Source organism: Balaenoptera acutorostrata, chromosome 3 (assembly GCF_949987535.1).
Source record: "Balaenoptera acutorostrata chromosome 3, mBalAcu1.1, whole genome shotgun sequence".
Lineage (NCBI taxonomy): Eukaryota > Metazoa > Chordata > Mammalia > Artiodactyla > Balaenopteridae > Balaenoptera > Balaenoptera acutorostrata.
In genome coordinates, this window is record NC_080066.1 from 146736083 (window position 1) to 146756518 (window position 20436).

General features: G+C 42.6%; 1 protein-coding gene and 1 long non-coding RNA gene across 4 annotated transcripts in view; both read left to right on the forward strand.

Moving 5' to 3' along the window:
• Positions 1–22: 22 nt before the first annotated feature.
• On the forward strand, positions 23–2495 carry LOC130707625 (uncharacterized). Of its 2 annotated transcripts, none has more exons than XR_009007583.1 (3): positions 23–160; positions 650–721; positions 1916–2495. It is a non-coding gene; the product is annotated as an uncharacterized LOC130707625 (long non-coding RNA). The 2 variants fall into 2 exon arrangements; XR_009007582.1 differs by lacking the exon at positions 23–160 and adding an exon at positions 223–500.
• A 13911-nt stretch (positions 2496–16406) lies between these two features.
• The window catches only part of ARG2 (arginase 2), a 28315-nt gene continuing 24285 nt past the window's right edge, over positions 16407–20436 (forward strand). Inside the window, exons 1-2 of one of the 2 annotated variants that reach the window (XM_007184338.2) lie at positions 16407–16650; positions 17558–17630. In XM_007184338.2, coding sequence (XP_007184400.2) covers positions 16540–16650; positions 17558–17630 — 184 coding nt within the window. In that variant the 5' untranslated portion in view covers positions 16407–16539. Of the gene's footprint in view, positions 16651–16899; positions 16930–17557; positions 17631–20436 lie in introns of those variants that run through there. The other variant, XM_028167049.2, reaches the window with a different exon arrangement.

Sequence of the window (20436 nt, forward strand, 5' to 3'; positions counted from 1 at the left end):
CCAAGGCTCTCGGGGTTTTCCACGCCCGGACCCCCAGAGATTCGTGGCGGGAGGGGCCAACGTCTGAGCGGACAGATTAAAACCGCTATTAACGTGCTTTCGCCCGACAAACTGAGTTTTATTTCCAGGCCAGAGTACGCCCCAAGGAGGCAGTCCGCTGGTATTCGTTCATTTCACTCATTTATTCATTCATTCCGGTGCCAGGTAGTTTTAAGTGCTGAAGGTACACAGATGAACAGTATTGACAAGGTCCCTGCCTTCAAGCAGCTTCCTTCCTATTCAGAGAAGCAATATGGAAATAATTTCAGAGAGTGCTGTTGGCAATAATATGGCCTGCAGGGGCTGCTTGGGGACTTTCAATGGGCAAGTAAGGAAAGTCTCTGGGGAAAGACATCAGAGCTCCAAGGATAAGGAGCCAAGACTGGTCTCTGGATGCTCTGGAGGAGGAAATTGCCAGGAAGGAGGACCAGGAAAGACAAAGCCCCCGAGGCTGGAACAAGGTTGGCTTATTGGAGGAATCAAAAGGTCAGAGAGGCTGACGCATGGGGAATGCAGTTGGAAGTTGGGGAGGTAGGTAGGGGCCAGATCCAGGAGGGTCTTGTAGGGCCCGTAGGGAGTTTGGATTTCACTGTCTCGTTTTCTCTCCCAGACCACTGTGCGGAGCACTGAGAAGGCAGACAAGTCCTGGCTGGAGGGTTAGCAAGAGGGGAAGATGCAGAAGGTATGGATAATAAAATTACTAAACTCATGACTAATAGTGACCCGTGGGTTCCCCCTTTTTTTTTTACTTGGGATGTGGCCCAAGAGTGCCTGTGTGGCCCGTTAAAAGAGTTATGTTGCTTCAGCCCTGAGGCAGCATCGTGTATTAAAGAATTTGTGTGTAAAGATAAATGGCATAAAGGCCTTACCAACTTTGTGTCCCGATGAAAGTCAGGTTTAGTTTCTCCATCTTCATCCAGGATTTTGTTTTCCTTTTTTACTTTTCCTAAAGGATTTTCTTCAAGCATTGTTTTGTTTTTCCAATTTTATTTTTATACCCTGAATCTTACCAAGCAATACACCCCTTTTTGTTTTTGTAAATATCATGCAAAAGTGATGTTTGCTTATTGTGGAAAATTTGAAAAATACAGAAAAGAAGAAAATTTTTAAACCACCTGTATTTCCACTACTCCGGGATAAACAGGGTCGATGTTTTGGGGAAACCACCAGGCCTGGAGTTCTTAACTTGCACTTCACAGATAAAATCAGAATTTCATCTTTAGTTTCATTAACTTATAATTGAAATTTAACATTTCTTTTGATTATGAATTAGGCAACAAACCAATTAGTATTAGCAATACTTGTGATTTTTGTCACCGACAGAAACCACAGATATCTTTATCTCACAATAATTATCTCAAAATGTCATTTCCACTAATCACTACTTCAAAATTGCAGTAATTATTCGACCAACTACTAGATCTTCTTATTTAATGTGTCAATAGAGACACCTATTACCGTAAGACATTTTTTAAATATTTTGATAACAGTATTTTAATTCAGTTGGTTTTCTTTGAAATCCTATGTATTTTATTCATTTAAAAACATTATTGTGATAAGGGATCCATTAGGTTTACCAGACTTACAGAGGATCTGTGGCACCAAGAAAAGTTAAGAACCTGTGCAGGCTCAGAAGTTTCACAACTCTAGAGTCAAAGAAAGAAAAAAAGACACTTAAATATATTTAAAGTACTTAATTTTTTGAATATTAAATTATTGTATTAAATACCACATTCTAGGGATAAATAGTGTGGTAATATAATTCTGAAGTCTTTATAATCACTTTGCTCTGTCAGATCACAGTGTCATCGTAACTCGATTACGCAGTTTGGCATCCCAGTAGAAATTGAAATCTATGTATTTGCTATTTACTTAGATGCCGCCTGGGATATGAAGCAAAAAGTTCTCATGCCCATGACCCTGTAAACACAGCAAGGAGTGATTCTTTCATCTCTCAATGTTGGACTTCAAAGTATTCACAAGCCTCAAAAATTCGGTGGAATGTAACAGCAAGGAAGGGCAGGCTGATGAAAAGAACTTAGACTTAGCAATTGGCAAGTTTCTCCGAGGAGGTTTAATATCTTTTTGCAGGGTCATTAAAGGAGTCTCACAGCTAATTCCGTCATGAATTCAGTTGTGGAGAAGCAGAGGAAGGAAGCATGAGAAACATGTACTCTGTATTTGTCAAGGCAGGCTAACTGCTACTAAAAAACTGTCAGTGGCATAACACAATAAATGTTTGTTTATTGTCTGTCTACAGTTCCACTTAGGTGCTTGTGGTCAGATGACCCATCATTTCTGCCAAGTGGTGATTCAGAGACCCAGGCTCCTTCCATTTAGTGGCTTCACAATCCCTTGGGGCCTCCTCAGGGTCCCCTCCATTGGATCCTCTACATCTGGCTAACAGATGAGAGGCAAGCATGGAGGATCATGCATGGGAGGGTTTTAAGGCCAAGTCTTCAACCCACATTCCACTGGCCAGAACTCATAAACATGGCTGTACCTAACTTCAAAGGAGGCCAGGAAACATGGTCTATCAGTATACCCAGTGGGGAAAGAAAAATGATTTGGTGAACAACTGGGCATACACTTTCCAAAGAGTTGTGACTACAGAACTAGGAAATATATTTGAATGCATTGAGCATTGTGGTGGCAATATACAGGATTAATCTGACCTACTTTTGATAAAATGGGTACTTATTTCAACTGTTGAAATTTTTCTTGGAAACTGAGTGTCTATGAATAGTAAGAAAAAAAATCTAGCCAAAGAATTCAGTTAACTTTTTATTTTTATGGCTCATGCTGGATTCTTAAAACCCTTCTATAGAGCTTTCTTTTAGTACTTACCTACACTTATAGATTGAGTAGTTTTTCTAAAAATACTGTCTTATACTATAGTTTTTATTCTATTTACTTTTTTTATGATATAGCATTAGTGATTATTGCTACTGTGTTAACTGAGAGTAGGTCTTCTTAATTTAGGACCACTTACTTGTAAAAGTAAAGGCCCATCTAAGTGAAAAGAAATTCCAAATAAATAGGGTTTTAAAAAGATAAATATTGCCAATTATACTTCAGTTTTTAAAAAGCCAACAAAAAGAACTTAAAAAGCGTGTTGCAAGGTTTTGAAACTGATCAAGAAATAATTTACTTTGCATAAAAAAGGTAAATATTACACATTTCATCTTGTTTAGAGTTCCGTTTTGGCTTATCTATGTAGTGTGGATATACCTCTTTATGTAGCTTTTTTAGTGGTTGCTCTAGGTATTACATTATATATATGAAACTGTTTTAAAAAAAACTCAGTCTTCTCCTGTGTTTCTCCTTTATTCTCACCCTGCTACCACACTTATAACACGTCTGACACCAAATGTTGGCGGGGGTGGAGGTGGGTGGTGCGGGTCGCACACCAAGGACGATTATTCTCTGTGACACCAGCTCAGTATCCTACAATTTAACTCAATTCTGACACGGTCTACCTGGAGACAGTGTCAGATCCCACAAGTAAGGGTTCAGTTCCGTGAGACTGCTCCCCTCTTGGCTACAAATCAGAGGTTCCCATGACCTCTTCTCCCTTGGATTCAATTATTTGCTAGAACAGCTCACAAAACTCAGGGAAACACGTTTACCAGTTTATTATCTAATAAAGGATATGATAAATGATACAGATGAATAGCCAGATGAAGAGATATAGAGGGCAAGGTCTGGGAGGGTCCTGAGTGCAGGAGTTTCTGTCCCCGTAGAGTAGGCATGCATCAACCTCCCGGTATGGGGAGGATTCACCAATCCGGACACTCTCCCAGTGCCGTACTTCTGGAATTTTTATAGAGGCTTCATCATGTAGGCATGATCAATCATTATGTCCATTTCCAGCCACTCTTCCCTCTCTGGAGAATGGGATGGCCGGGGTAGGAGGTGAAAATCCCAAGCTTCTAATCATGTCTTGGTCTTTCTGGTGATCAGCTGCCATCCAGGATCCTACCAAGAGTCACCTCATTAGAACAGAAGACACTGCTGTCAAACAGGAAATCCCAAAGTGTTTAGGAACTTTGTGTCAGGAACCAAGTCAAAGACCAAATATTAGAACACAAGATGCTCTTCGTGCTCTTATCACTTAGGAAATTACAAGGATTTTAGGAGCTCTGTGAAAGGAACCAGGGGCAGAGACCAATATATAAATATAAATATATATATATATATTTTTTTTTTCTGTTACCTCACAACCACTATCACAGTCTACTGGTATCAACATTTTACCAGTTCAAGTGAAGTGTAGAAAGCATTCCTCCCTCTACTCTTCCATATTTATATAATTGCCTTAATATTTCCTCTACATTCATTGAGACCCACATCAGACAGTAGCATAATTTTCACTTCAACCATCAAATGTAACTTAGAAAACTTAAGAGGAGAAAGAAAGTCTATTGTGTTTACTCATATTTTTGTTCTTTTCCATTGTTCTTCCTTCTTGATGTTCTAAGATTCCTTCTTTTAGCATTTTCTTTTTGCTCAGAGAACTTCCTTTACCCATTCTTTTAAGGTAGGTCTGCTGGTGACAAGTTCTTAGTTTTCCTTCATCTGAAAATTTCTTGATTTCCCCTTCATTCCTGGAGAATGTTTTCACTGGATATACAATTCTGGGTTGACAGTTTTCTTTCAGCACTTGGAAAATTGTGCCACTTCCTTGCGGCCTCCATGGTTTCTAATGGGAAATCTCTGTCACGTGAGTTATTTTTCCCCTTTAAGTAAGGTATTGTTTCTCCACCACTGCTTTCAAGATTTTTTGTCTTTAGTTTTCAGAAGTTTGACTATGATATATCTTGGCACGAATTTCTTTGGGTTAATCGTATTTTGCATTTACTCACCTTCTTGCATATGTAAGTTTATGTCTTGCCAAATTTGGGAAACTTTCAGCCATTATTTCTTCACCTTTTTTTTTTTTTCCAGCCTCACCTTCTTTCTCCTCTCTTTCTGATCAAATGACACGATTATTAGATTTTTTTGTTATAGCCCCAAGGTCCCTAAAGCTCTGTTCATTTTTTTTTCCAGTCTGTTTTCTCTCTGTTGGTCATATTGGGTGACTTCTATCTTCAAGTTCACTGATTCTTTTCTGTGTCTTTCCATTTTGTTGTTGAGCCCATACATTGAGTTTTTAATTTTAGTTATTTTATTTTTCAGTTCTAAAATTTCCATGTGGTGATTCTTGATATCTTCTATTCTTTACTGAGACCCAATTTTTTCAACTGTTTTAAATGTGTTTGTAATTGCTTGTTGAAGCATTTTTATTATGGCTACTTAAAATCCTGGTCAGATAATTCTAACAACTATGTCATCTTGGTATTGGCATCTGTTGATTATTGTCTTTCAAGTGGAGATTTTTCTGATGAATGACTTTAGATAGAAACCTGAGCACTTTTAATATTATGAGATTTTGTATCTTATTTAAATCTTCTGTTATAGCAGGTCTCCACTTGAGATGGGCTGGGATCTGGGACCTGGGACCCTTTACTGGAGTGCTCGAACCTGGACAAATGTCCCCTCAAGCAACAGAATACAAAGAAACTATAAGGGACTAAAAATAGCTGCATGCATGGGCAGTTGGGGCAATTATGAACAATAAGATACAGAAAAAACTCAAACCAACTGCCACTTCTAAGGTTCCCGGAGCAAAAGCTGGGTACTGTTTATGATCCCTACACACAGCACCACCAAGAGTGTGGGCAGACCACCTAATCTACACCTCCTGCCCAACCCACGTACCTGCCCATTCTTACCCCTTTTAAGGACCCAAGCAGCTCCTCTTGTGGAGCGAGCATGGGCACCTGACTCTTGTTTTCACTCCCTCCTGCTGCAGCATGAGCCCCAATAAAGCCTTGCCTGGAATTCTTATCTGGTCTCTTCTCAATATCTATTGATTAAAGAGTCCAGCGGCCCAGGTTGGTAACACACTGATGCTGCTCGAGCAGAGGAAGAGGGGCACCACCACATTACTGGGTAGGGGCAGAGTTCAAGTTCCCCACTTGGCCTCCATTGACACCTGGTGGGGAGGCGTTCCTTGTAACTTCTGGGTGGCTGTGGAAGTCCAGGCTTCCTACACGTTCTCCACTGACACCACAGGGTGGCACTAGGGGAAGCTCTTACCACTCAGCCTTCTCTGATGTCGCCCCAGCAGCAGGGCGGGGCTCCTCTTTACAGCCTGGCGAAGGTGAAGGGCTAGGTTACCCACCTTGGCCTGTGGCACGGATGACGATGGGGCTGCAGTTTTTTCTGTAGTGTTTAGCTGGAGTAAAGTAGTTATTGTCTAAAAGTTTTCTGTGTTGCTAGGCTGCTCTTTATTTTGTCTTTTGGCTAAAGAGAGCAGGTTTCTGTAGGGCATTTCTTCAATTCCCTACAGAGGTTTCTGTAGGCCATCTTCTCCAGCATGCAGTCTGGGACATACGAGGGAAAAAAGAAAACCCAGGGAACTCACCACTGTGTCCTTCTAGGGTCCCTAGCCCAGTCAGCCTCCTTCTCTCCATCTTTCAGAGTCTTCTTTTGTTTGTTTCATATAAAATGTCCAAGGATTTTAGCTGTTCTTAGTGGGAAGGATAGGGAAAGGTATGTCTACCCTGTGGACAAAGAATGTCACCTGCCATTTCAGTAAACAAAGGATGTTGAGGCCATCAAGACATCAGTCACTGGGCTTCCCTGGTGGCGCAGTGGTTAAGAATCCACCTGCCAACGCCGGGGACACAGGTTTGAGCCCTGGTCCGGGAAGATCCCACATGCCATGGAGCAACTAAGCCCGTGAGCCACAACTACTGAGCCTGCATGCCATAACTACTGAAGCCCTCACGCCTAGAGCCCGTGCTCTGCAACAAGACAAGCCACCGCAATGAGAAGCCCATGCACCACAACGAAGAGTAGCCCCCGCTCGCCACAACTAGAGGAAGCTCACGCGCAGCAACGAAGACTTAATGCAGCCAAAAATAAATAAATTAAATAAATTAATTTTTTTAAAAAAGACAGCAGTCACTGCAGCTATGCCCCCAGTGGTGCACAGAGGGGAATTCAGGATGGAGAAAAACTAGGGTACTGGCCCTAGGTAGTTAAGGTGCATATCAAAGGAATAATTTCATTAAGCCCAGACTCTTGCATCTTCCCATACATAGACAAGTGCTAAATTCATTAACTTGAGATGCCTGGTGTTTCCTTAATTAGCAGTAATCTTTTTGTGTTCCGACTACTTTGGTTTTTTTGTTTTTGTTTGTTTGTTGCAAAAACTCCTATATATCCTGGCTCCTCCCTTACCTCTTTGGAGCAGTCCCTCAGAGCTTCTGAGAGGCTGTCTCCCAGGCTGAAGTCTTTTTAGTAAGCCAGCAAATAAAACATAATTCTCAACTTTTGGGTTGTGCATTTTTTTTCAGTAGACAACCCCATCTTTCAGAAGCACAGTTTTCCTTATCTGTCCATATAAAACAATTTTTTATTGAGGTGTTATCATCCATGCAGTAAAATATAGTCTATGCCTTACTTTTTCATATTCTTAAATGGTGTCTTTTGATGAACAGAGGTTTTAATTGTAATGAAGTCTAAGTTAGCAGTATTTTCCTTTATGGTTAGTGCTGTTTTATGTTTTGTTTAAGAAACTTTGCCTGCCTCAAGTTCATGAAAATATTCTATTCCTTTTTTTTTCCTAGAAGCTTTATTGTTTTACCTTTCATATTTATGCCTATGATCCATTTTTAATTACTTTCTGTTTAATATGAGATAAGGGTCAAGGCTCTTTTTTTTCCCCTGCAACATTTGTCAAAAAGAACATCTTTTCTCCACTGATGGCAGTGGTGCCTTTTTTGTAAATTAGGTGACTACATCTGCATCAGTCTGTTTCCAGACTCTGTTATGTTCTGTTGTTCTCTTTTGTCTTTCCTTGTGCCAGCATCAACCTGTCTTTATAGTAGGTTTTGATTTCTCATAGTGTTAAGTCTTCCAGCTTTGATATTTTACTTCAAGACTGTGTTGGCTGTTCCAGGTTCTTTGTATTTTCACCAGAAATCCTGCGTGGGTTGCATTGAGTCTGTCAATCAATTTAAGGAGATTTGACTTTTTTTTTTAAACTGAGGTATAGTCGATTTACAATATGTAAGTTTCAGGTGTACAACTTAGTGATTCACAGTGTTTCAAGATTATACTCCATTTATAGTTATTATAAAGTATTGCCTATATTCCCTGTGCTGTACAACATATCCTTGTAGCTTATTTATTTTTAACATCTTATTTATGTTGTCTTCTAGCCCATGACCTGGTATATGTCTCCATTTATTTAGGTCTTCTCTAGTTTCTCTCAGCAATCTCCTTGTGCATCTTTCATTACACTTATTTCTAGGTATTTGGTGTTTTTTTGATACTCTTATAAATAATATATATTTTTAAAACTTTATTACCTGTCCATTTTTAATAAGATATGTTTATAATTTTCCCAACGTCAAACTGAAATTTTATGAAAGAAAATACACCCATAATCGTGTCACCTAAACAAATCTTCATTTCCCAAGCATTTGAGTCCTTTTGTTTTAATGTTTTTAATTGTTGAAAAGATGATGCAGTACAGAAAATTTGTGGGGACTTCCCTGGTGGTCCAGTGGTTAAGAATCTGCCTTCCAATGCAGGGGACGCAGGTTCGATCCCTTGTCGGGGAACTAAGATCCCACATGCCGTGGGGCAACTAAGCCCATGTGCCACAACTACTGAGCCTGTATGCTCTGGAGCCCACGCACCACAACTAGAGAGCCTGTGCGCTGTAACTACTGAGCCTGCATGCTCTGGAGCCCATGCGTCAAAACTAGAGAAACCTGCGTGCCACAACGAAGAGCCCACGTGCCGCAACGAAAGATCCCCCATGCTGCACCGAAGATCCCACGTGCTGCAACTAAGACCCAATGCAGCCAAATAAATAAATAAATATTTTTTAAAAAAGAAAAGAAAATGTGAATGAGAGAAAAAAATTACACAAATTCTAAAGACCTTTCAGTTTTACATATTACTTTTCCGTCATTCTCTTAGTTTCTGCACTTCTAAAAATTATTGTAGTGATAGTATATACACCATTTTGTAATGTTAAAATATAAACTGAGGCATTTAAAAAATGTTAAGAGTTTATTTGAGAAAAAATCAATTCAAATTGGGCAGCACCAAACCAGAAGTGGGTAAGAGCTCTCATTCCACTGACAGGAGCTAGGGGAAAGACTTTTGTAGAGAAAAGGTGGAAGCAAAGCAAGGAAATCATCTGATTAGATTTAGCATAAGGTTGTAGTATTTGGAAAGCCTGATTGGCCATTTGTGATCAGTTGCCCTTAAGTTTAGATTTCTTAACTTTGAGGCATTTATAGGTTTTGGTTTGCTTATGTAGGCAGCGAAGGTATTAGAATCACCTCAGTGTAATTAATTTAACAATAATTAAAAATTAATGTTTTGGCAGACATTTTCCATATTTCTATAGATTTTATAAATACATTTGAAATAGCTACATAGTGTATATGTATAGCTGATTCACTTTGTTATACAGCAGAAACTAACACACCATTGTAAAGCAATTATACTCCAATAAAGATGTTAAAAAAGAAAAGAAAAAGAAAAGAAAATAGCTACATAGTGTTCCAGCCTGTTAATCTACCATAATTTACTTCATATCACCCTCTTGTTTTCCTACCCAGTGAAAATGGCTAGTAACTATTTCATATAAGGAAGAATGACAGTGGAAAAAATAGACAACTAGAGAAGAAAGGAAAAATAGACACGTAGAAATAGAAGGAAACCTACAGAAACAGATACAGCACAGAAAGCAGAGGGTTTTTTTCTTGGAGTCATATCCCCATCTTGTGCCATTTTAGGATAGTAAAGCTTAATGTTTTCAATTTAAATCAACGAACCACCTGGCTTTTTTGTGGGAGGTTTCTCTGCCCTTGAAATATGAAGAGACTTTATATCCTTGTACACTAAAGTTTTTCTTAATGGAATAAACCAAACGTGGGAAAGTTTAGTTAAAATGATGGATCTAGTTTGATGGAAATAGGCTTGAGAAACAGGTTCAGTTAGATCATTATATTCTCAGCTCAGTTTCTTTTTTTTTTTTTTTTTTTTTTAAATTTATTTATTTATTTATTTTTGGCTGCATTGGGTCTTCTTTGCTGCACGTGGGCTTTCTCTAGTTGCGGAGAGCCGGGGCTACTCTTCGTTGCGGTGTGCGGGCTTCTCATTGCGGTGGCTTCTCTTGTTGTGAAGCATGGGCTCTAGGCATGTGGGCTTCAATAGTTGCGGCACTCAGGCTCAGTAGTTGTGGCTTGCGGGCTCCAGAGCACAGGCTCAGTAGTTGTGACTTGCAGGCTCCAGACGCACAGGCTCAGCAATTGTGGCTCACGGGCTTAGTTGCTCCGCGGCATGTGGGATCTTCCCGGACCAGGGCTCGAACCCGTGTCCCCTGCATTGGCAGGCGGATTCTTAACCACTGCGCCACCAGGGAAGCCCTCAGCTCAGTTTCAAGTGATGGGTAGCAACGACTTCTTTAAGTGATTTTGATGAAGCCACAACTGTGTAGCCTAGGAAATAAGTTACCTTCATGTGAATATGATTCTGAAGATTTAAAATGAAAAGTGAAGGAAGGCTGGTTAAAGGAAGCCTTACCATTCAAAGTGTGGTAGGTAGACCAGCAGCATGGGCATCACCTAGGAGCTTGTTAGAAATGCAGATTCTTGGGTCTCACAGCAGACCTACTGAGCTTAACAAGATTCTCAGGTGATTTGCTTGCACATTAAAGTCTGAGAAGCACTGAAAGATCTAACTCTTCATACTGCATTCTCTACCCTGACTGCATATTAGAGCCACCTGGGGAGGTTTTAAAACTGTTGCCTGGGTCCATCCCTGATAAATAATGGGTGGTAGGGGAGGGAGGATATGGACTTGAGCGTTTCTTAAAAAGGTCCCTAGGTTCTTTTTAACAGCTGCCAGGGTTGAAAACTGTTGGAAGGAAACCTTTTCCTCTGTCATTTTAGGTTCAAATGAGTGGGGGCTTGCGAATTAACTGACAATAAATTAACAGGAGAAAAGGAAGTTGCTCAGTGATGAGTAACTCGCTGAATAGCCAGAGTAAAGCTATATACACCAGCTTAACAAAAGGAGAGGGGGTTAGGGCTTCATGCTTCAAAGTATGGAAAGTTCTGTTGGGCTTTTTGATGCTAATAGGCAGCTGGTTCCCTTTTTGGTGTTAAAAGTCAGTTATTTCCCAATCAGGAAAATCCCTCAGTGGGGTGGGCTGGTGGGAGTCAATGGCAGCTGTATTTTCAGGAGGCTCTGCTTGAGTTTCTTTCTTTTTTTTTTAATGTTCTTTTTATGGCTGATAATCAGATATTATTAGTTTAAAGTAATTTTCATACTACCTTGGTGGGCTATTCATCCTTTCAGAACTATTACTCTAGTACCACTATTCTATTACTCTAGTACCACCATGCTCCTCCTCACCCAGGCTTAAAATCTCTCCTGTTTCCCTCCCTAATCTGTAGCTAAGTACCATCTATTCCAGTTGCACAGTACTTTTAACATCTGTCCCTCATCTCCCTGACTGCACTAGTTAAACGAAGTTCTCCCCCATACATACTCTCTACCACATTACCTTATTTTTCACACATATTTCATCTATCACGCATATCAGTACCTACAATTCTCTGTCTCAAGGAGAGCTTGGATTCTAACACTGTACCCCCAGATCCTAAAACACTATCTGACAAATAGTGGGCGCCCAAATATTTATTGACTCTCTCCCTCCACTTCCATCACTCAAGTTCATGCCTCTTAGCTGAAATCACTATTCTCACCATTCCCCAGACACCCTACAGATTCCTCCTGGAAAATCCTTAAGGCTCGGCTTGAACGCCAATTCCATGAAATCTTCCCTGTCCCATATAAGAGTGGTAATTCCATCCTCAGAACTTTCAGAGCATAAAGAGACATGACTTCTTTTAAAAGACACTTATGATAAACAAGGTCCTCCTGGATAGCACAGGGAACTGTATTCAATATCTTGTAATAATCTACAATGGAAAAGAATATGAAAAAGAATACATATATATAACTGAATCACTTTGCTGTACACCAGAAACTAACACAATATTGTAAACTAATTATACTTCAATTTTAAAAGACACATGTCATTTAATATCTATTTATTCAATACAAATTTATTGAACACCCCTCATGTAGCAGGCACTGTGTTAAATGATAGTAAGGCACCATTCAGGCTCTCAAACAAGCTGCTCTCCAGGAGAAAGAGATAATCCTCTAAATAGGCATTTATAAGTCAGAGGATTAAGTGAACCATGGGAGGGGTAATTAATACCCTTGATCTGACTTGGTTTTGGATTCTGCTTTTGACCACTTACTCTGTGACCTTGAGCAAATGACTTAGCCTTACCAGGTCTTGGTTACCATATTGTAAATGGAGATAATACCAGTGCCTACCTCACTGCCTTGTGATGAGAATTTAATTAACACTTGCAAAGTGTTGAGCAGGTATCTAGTATACAGTAATCATTTAGTAATGTTAGCAAGTACTATTATGACTAACTCAGCTTTGGAGGGTCTGGAGAGGCTTCTCTGAAGAAGTGACTTCAAAATGAGAACCTGAAGAATGAGAAGAAATTAAGTAAGGGAAGGGAGGGAGGGAGAAGGATATAAGGTCCCCAGTAGAAAGAACAGTAAAGTGCAAAGGGCTCGAAGCTCATTTTCAGTTTGGAATCTGAACAAAGGACAAAGTGTTCTGGTGTCTTCGGCAGCCCCAGCCTCTGCTGGCACTAAAAGAGATTTCACACCTAAATTTCATCTGGGGGCTTCCCTGGTGGTGCAATGGTTAAGAATCCGACTGCTAATGCAGGGGACATGGGTTCGAGCCCTGGTCCGGGAAGATCCCACATGCTGCGGAGCAACTAAGCCCGTGTGCCACAACTACTGAGCCTGTGCTCTAGAGCCTGAGAGCCACAACTACTGAAGCCCACGTGCCTAGAGCCCATGCTCCACAAGAAGAGAAGCCACCGCAATGAGAAGCCCGTGCACTGCAATGAAGAGTTGCCCCTGCTCACCACAGCTAGAGAAAGCCCGCGCACAGCAACGAAGACCCAATGCAGCCATAAATAAATAAATAAATAAATATTTTTTTTAAAAAAATTTCATTTGGCCCTTGATGGCAGCCATTGGTCTGCTTTCACTTCTCCATCACTGATCAGGGCCCCAGATAAAAACCCCTCTGTGTTGTGGTGGTGGTGGTAGGGGTAGGGGGCGTGATGAGTATGTGAGGGGCTCAGGCACCTGCCTCCACACAGGGCTGCTGGTTGGGCAGGCAATGAAACCAGTCATTTACTCTTATGCCCCCCCCTCTAGTCCCTTCACTCCCGCCTTTCTACTGAACCCAGGAATCCCCATTGCATGGTAAACAGACTCAAGTTTTACCCTCCATAGAACTCATCCTTTGCTTCCTTACTTTAACCGTATTCTAGGGTTGTTACGTTAATTCTCTCAGCTCCAGGATGGAAACACGAGAAAGAAGGGACCACATTTTCCCAACTCCCTAATGCAGATTCAGGACCATTAACCGTCTGCCTTTGTGTAAAAAAGTCTTCTTCTGAAGTTTATGCTCTTCAACGCTGCCCCTGAGACCTGACCCCCCACCTACCAGTCTGACCCAAGTCACCGTGCTTCCTCTGCTCTGCACGTTTGGGCTATACGGGCATTCTTGTTCTTCCTCTGACCCACAAGCAGGTTTCAACTTCGGGGTTTTTGATCTTGCTGTTCCCATAAGCCTCGAAGGCTCTTTTCCTAGAACTTGTTATGGCAGCTCCTTCTCGTCATTCAGGTCTTTGGCTCAAATGTCAGTTTGGAGAGGCCTTTCTTGACATCCCTCTCTAAAACATCACGTCCTGTCCCATTACCCTGCATAATTTTCTCCATAGCATTTACTGCCATCTGAAATTATGTATCTACTTGACTGTTTTCCCCACTAGAATGTAAGTACTGGGAGTGATGAGATATTATGTCTTCATCTTTATCAGCAGCACATAGAACAACGTTTTGCACGTTAAATATTGACAATAAATGAATGAATGAATATCTTAAATTAAGAGGCTCTAAACTGTAGTTGAAAGATGTGGTCAATGAGCTCAGCCCTTTAGTATGTAAAAGCAGAAGTCCCAAATGAAATCTTTGGGAATGTCCACTTACATATCAGAGGCATAGACCAAGAACCATGAGTAAGGGCTTCATAAGAATCTGGAAGGTTTGTTTATTATTTACCAAGCTCCTGCTATGTGCCAAGCACTGTACTCAGGAAAGGACCAAACGATGAACAGAAAAAGTCATGGTTCCTGCCTTTGAGAATTTGCAATTTAGTCCTTTCTGAGTTCCCTTGGATTTGCAGTAAACAGTGGTGTGCTGGAAACTGCTTTTAGCCACCTGCAAAACCCTACTGTTAAATTTTCAGGAATTTTGCAAGCCAGTTGTTAAACACTGCCATCATTAAAAGTCAAATTATATAAACTTACAAGTAAATTATGTTAAAAACAAAGATTATATACACTCAAAACTTTATGCCTAATTATTTTACTGTATCTTACTATTTTTTATGCTCTTGAGGTTATTTATGTTGATTGTATATGCATGGTGGAAATATTATATAGTGAGCACCTTTTCCCAGCTCCATGTTCAGTGACATCACTATGGTAGCTTGAAATGGTAGCTGTGGGGGAGTATTTACCCCAGGGAACTCGCCCAACACCATAATCAGGTCTTATCTACTCACCACCCTCACCCCCAACACACACTCCCAGCAACCTATCAAGGGATCGAGTATGTGTTGGCAGCCACTGAATTAAAGAGACAGAATCTCTAGGTCGTCCTATAAAGGAAGAAGAAAAACAGAATCAGCTGGTTTGGACCTGAGGAAGGGTCCTAGAACTATGCTATAATAAGAGTACTACAAGTTTTAAAGTAAATTTCTAAAACTTAATTCATTCTTTTATGTAATTTCAGAATATTATCTTTAATAACTTAAAAAAATAAATTTATTTTAGTTTTGGCTGCATTGGGTCTTCGTTGCTGCGGGCGGGCTTTCTCTAGTTGCGGTGAGCGGGGGCTACTCTTCTTTGCGGTGCGGGGGCTACTCTTTGCAGTGCGCGGGCTTCTCATTGCGGTGGCTTCTCTTGTTGCGGAGCACGGGCTTCAGTAGTTGTGGCACGCGGACTCAGTAGCTGTGGCTCGCGGGTTCTAGAGCACAGGCTCAGTAGTTGTGGCGCACGGGCTTAGTTGCTCCGCGACACGTGGGATCTTCCCGGACCAGGGCTCGAACCCGTGTCTCCTGCATTGGCAGGCAGATTCTTAACCGCTGCGCCACCAGGGAAGCACCTAAAAATTTATTTTTGGTAGGACTAACGTCCAGATTCCTGCAAGCCGTTCCTGCAAGACACTAGTCATGGATAAGAACTTGGAATCTAGAGTCACATAGCTCTACCAACTAACAAGCTACCTGACTTTGGAAAAGTAAATTATCTTCTCTGATCCTGTAATCTCGTCTTTAAAATAGTCCCTACTTTATGGAATTGTTAGAGGGCTAAAAGTTCTTAGAACTTTAGTTGGTTATTGTTATTAAAATATTATTATTATTAAAACTTTAAGCAGTTACTTTCAGCTCTTTAGCCTCGCTAAAATTTAGAAGTAGTCCAGATATGTTGCTATGTTTGGTTTTTAATAACCAGTGCTCCAGTTATTCAGGTAAAGAATTTAAAACTCCTAGAAGGTACTTTGTAAATCCTAACCTTCCCATCTAAAATAGGTGGGTTACTATTAACATGCCCGGCCGGGAGAGCTCTAATCTACGTTTGATCTCCTAGCCTTCAACGCCCAAAGGTGGGATAAGCACGTTTCCTGGACCTTGAGCTCTGATACGAAACGGAGCCGAGGGACGCCAGCTTGGTCTCCGCAAGGCCCAGCCCAGCCAGCCGTTCCGTAAAATAGGCATCTGCCCGGCGTGCCTCTGTGTGAAGACAGCCACCATCCGCGAGCCTACGTGTCCGTTCGCTTGTTCCGCTGAGTTCGCGAATTTTGCGGGAGCCGACCGCTTCCCGCCAAGGGACACACCTGTCCGTGACCGCACTCTTATTGGCCGGGCCCGGATCTTGGCCCTGTGGCGTCAGCGGCAGGGGCTTGTCCTTGGCCGGAGAGCCTGGGCCAGAGACGAGTGACATCAGCGAGGGCGTTCGGGGCACTGAGCGGCAGTGGGCGGGGCTTGCCGGAAGGTGTGCCGGGGGCTGGTTGGGGGCGAGGCGGCGGGGCCTGGGCGGGGCGAGGCGGCGGTGACGTCATGGGTCGGCGCGGTGGGGTGCGGCTCGCGCGCCGGTAGGTAACCACTGCAGGCTGCGGTGCTCACCCCAGGCGGCGAACCGCACGTAGCAACCTCTCGCTAGTCTCCGTCCTGCGCTGCCCATCATGTCCCTGAGGAGCAGCCTCTCGCTTCTTCTCCGTACGCAAGCGCGCTCAGTCCCTAAGAAGTCCGTCCACTCCGTGGCTGTCATTGGAGCCCCATTTTCACAGGGACAGGTGAGAACTGGGACCTGGCACCTTGGTGCAGGATTCCCGCCCCCTCACCCCAGCCTGGAGAAATCGGGACCGGTGGGAAGAATGGGGAGGCGAGGAGAGGATGGGGAGAAACGAAGAGGGGACGAGGAGGTGGATTCCCGCGATTGGGCACCGGGAGAGCACGTGGGATTTTCCTCGGTAGAAGGAGGGAGGGGATGAGGGCACCCGGTTTGCCACGTGGGCAGGGGGCAGCGGGGCTGGTGGGTTTCTTCGGCCTTACCCCCGATGAGCGAGAAAGTGGTGGGTTCCGCTTGGGGTGATGGAGGAGAGGAAAGGAGGGAGAGGATTTCATGGAGGGGCTGGAAGAGGAGAAACCGACCAGAATCCCCGGTGGAAAATTGAGGGAGGAGAGGTTAAAGAGAGAGACCGAGGATTTAAGGCTCCAGGGTCCATTCTCAGAAAGAGAATTAACTGGAAAGGAAATTGGTGCTTGCCTCTCTAGCGGCGGGAAGACGGAAGGGGCTGTTTTGTTCTCTCTTCAATGAAAGAAACCTGCAGTCGTGGAGAGGTCACTGGTGGAGAAGCCGGGGCTCGGCCCTGGCCTGCGACACGTACACCCAACAGCCAGATTCTGACTTGGCTCAGCCCCTTCCTCTGTCTTGCCTCCACTTGCCCTTCCCACAACGAGAGGCTTGGAAGGTTGATCTGAATCCAGTGATTGTTGTTTCTCCTCCTTCCCTGCAAGTGTTTGAAATGACCAGACCTCAGGTGAAAAGGATAAAAGGAAGGGCTGATGCTGTCACAGGTTTTCAGAGGGATCTGTTGGGAACTAAATATAGCATTGCAGACTTCTGTATTTTTGTGAGCTAAAGTGGTCTTATTTTCTAGTCATCTTCCCTCATATCTAACTGTGTAATTTATCTTACAGAAAAGAAAAGGAGTGGAATATGGTCCCACTGCTGTAAGAGAAGCTGGCTTGATGAAAAGGCTCTCCGATTTGGGTAAGTGGCTGGATTTTAGAACTCTGAGGGCTGGTAACACGCCAGTTCAGAGTCTTATTCCCTTATATCCAGGAACTGCACAGCGTCAGCTGTGTATCTGGAAAGCGTTTCCCATCCTCCCTTGGATTCCACATGCAGCTTAAGATCTATGGAGGAGTCTTCAGGCAAAGTCTTCTTGCAACAAAGAGCCTGTGTGGAAGGCAAGGAGGCGGAGTGAGGCAGGGCCTGGAACAAGCTGCTAGTGACCGCAAAGCGGTGCTGAGCATGCTGGCTCTCACTCCCACTGTGCAGTCAACCTTTCCCCAAAATTCTAGCTTTCCTAACTCAGTCAGAGGTGCTTATGATTCATCCGTCTACCAGTTTCCTCTCTTCGAGTCATTCATTTCCTCCTTAGGTTTAAGAACTTTCTATTACTGTAAGCAGACCCTTAGGTCTGTTTTCTCCAAACTTCCCTGATTATGAAAGTCACTTGGTTTACTTGTGAGAAATAGAGATTCCTAGGCTTCTCAGTGGATGAGTCTGGTTTATTGGCTCTGAGGTAGGACCCAGACACGTGCATTTTCACAAGCACCCCAGGTAATCAAAAGTAACGTTGTAATCTTGATAGTCTTGTAATCTGGATAGTACTCTAAATGTACAGAACCAGAGGTAAATCCAACCCAAAGATAAATGCCATTTATATAGTAAAGGAAAACCTTGTTAGTAACAGGGTACCAAGTTCCAACACCCTTATGGCAGGAAGGTTCTTATATCTAACCCAAATATTTCTAGCTGCTGTTCAAGGCCATTTCCTTTATTATATTAGGGCCATTCACATATCTCTTCTGGAGTATAAAGTGCAAAAGGCATGGCAGTAGGGAACTATAGGTCCTGGAGATACTAATACAGAATCTAGGTGAACTACAAATCCCCTACCCGTGCTTGCTTTGAAACCTCCTCGGCTGATCATTGAGCCCATTCCAGGGGTGGGTTATCTCCCTCTAAAACAGGAATAATGAAGTCACCGTGTGTCTTCCATACACCTCTGGTTACATATGGATGTGGTGTCTTGATTTGAATACTCAAACCTTTTCTGTTAAATAATACAGAGACCCAACTGAAGAAGGAACTATAATTAATCACTTTAATAATTCTCCAAGTTTACCACCAAAGATGAGAGATAAGACTTACACTTGGGCTTCCCTGGTGGCGCAGTGGTTGAGAATCTGCCTGCCAATGCAGGGGACACGGGTTCGAGCCCTGGTCTGGGAAGATCCCACATGTCGCGGAGCAGCTAGGCCCGTGAGCCACAATTACTGAGCCTGCGCGTCTGGAGCCTGTGCTCCGCAACAAGAGAGGCCGCGATAGTGAGAGGCCCGCGCACCGCGATGAAGAGTGGACCCCGCTTGCCACAACTAGAGAAAGCCCTCGCACAGAAACGAAGACCCAACACAGCCATAAATAAATAAACAAATACTTAAAAAAAAAAAAAAAAGACTTTCACTTAATGTGTCACAGGTTACCTAATGGGAGGAAGTTGTCCCCCCTCCCCCCGCTTATAAATGAAGATACTATCCCTTTAAATCAGCTGTACACATTCTTTTTAAAAGCATAATTTTACACTGAGGGAAAACAATTTCTGCTAATCACTATTTTTTAATACCTGGTAATCCTGCAGCTCATCTGATAAACTGAGCCTGGCTTTGCTCAAATTGCCTGCTCATTGTTCTATTCTGTCTTAAGAGACTTCTGACTAGATTCAATTGTAGCCTCTTACGCAGGGGACATTAATAATATCCAGCTGAGGCTGTTGAATGAGGGGGAAGGGAACATTTATAAGCAGCTTCTCTTACTCATGCTTTGTACACCTCCTTTCCTGTCACAGCTCCTGGTATTTTTCCACTCCAACCTGGGGAAGCCATTCTCCCTAAAATTCCACTGCCTCAAATACTTCCTGTGTAAATCTCCAAGCTAAAGTGATGATGAAGCTTCAGTTTATTTGGTCTCCCCTTTAATTTTTTTCAAATCGTTTTAGTTTTACAATTTATATCCTTACCCTGTAGCTGATTGGCAGCCCGGTATCACCAGCAGTCTGAAACAGAATCTCATTGCATATTAATAAGATTGTGGCACTCAGCAGATTTCCAGCATGTGGTTTTGGCTAATCTCCAGAAATATGTTGGAGAAAAATACCAAGAGGAGTTTCAGTTGCTCTATTCTGAAACAGCACCAAATAAGCAGCATGGGTCAAATTTCAAGGGAGAGAAGACCCATGGAAAGGTAGCTCGTAAATCCCTTTGTTCCTTGCCTTCTGCTCTGATGTCACAGGCTGCTGCTGTTGCCATGGCATCAGTTATACTTCCTGTTCTCTTGAATGAATATATTTGCCTTTGTCTGGGTTTTTTTTTTTTTCCTTTCCCTGGGCTTAGTAAGGACACTCAATGGTTCCTCTCTCAGGTAACCACTTATTTTAGTATATAAAGAGAGCCTGAGGAAAATGAAGAAGTAATTGCTCTGGCAAGGCTTAGGTGCAGTGCCTCTGCTCATGATTCTGGTTAGCTCTTATAGCCGTGGCAATTTTCCCTTTTTTCTTCAGAAGTAGGATGAGTGTTCTGTGGGTAAGATAGTTATAAACAGTTTGATGTGTCTGTCATTGTAATTATGGTAATTTGACCCAGCTGTGGTACTGAAGCGGTGACAGCCTAAATGAACTGTATTCCCGTGACCAGCCAAGGGTCCTGGAGTTCAGGAAGCCACATGGGAGCTATTCTGGTTCCTCTCAACTAGGCTAGGGACATTTATTCTTCTGCTCCATTTGGTGCTCCAT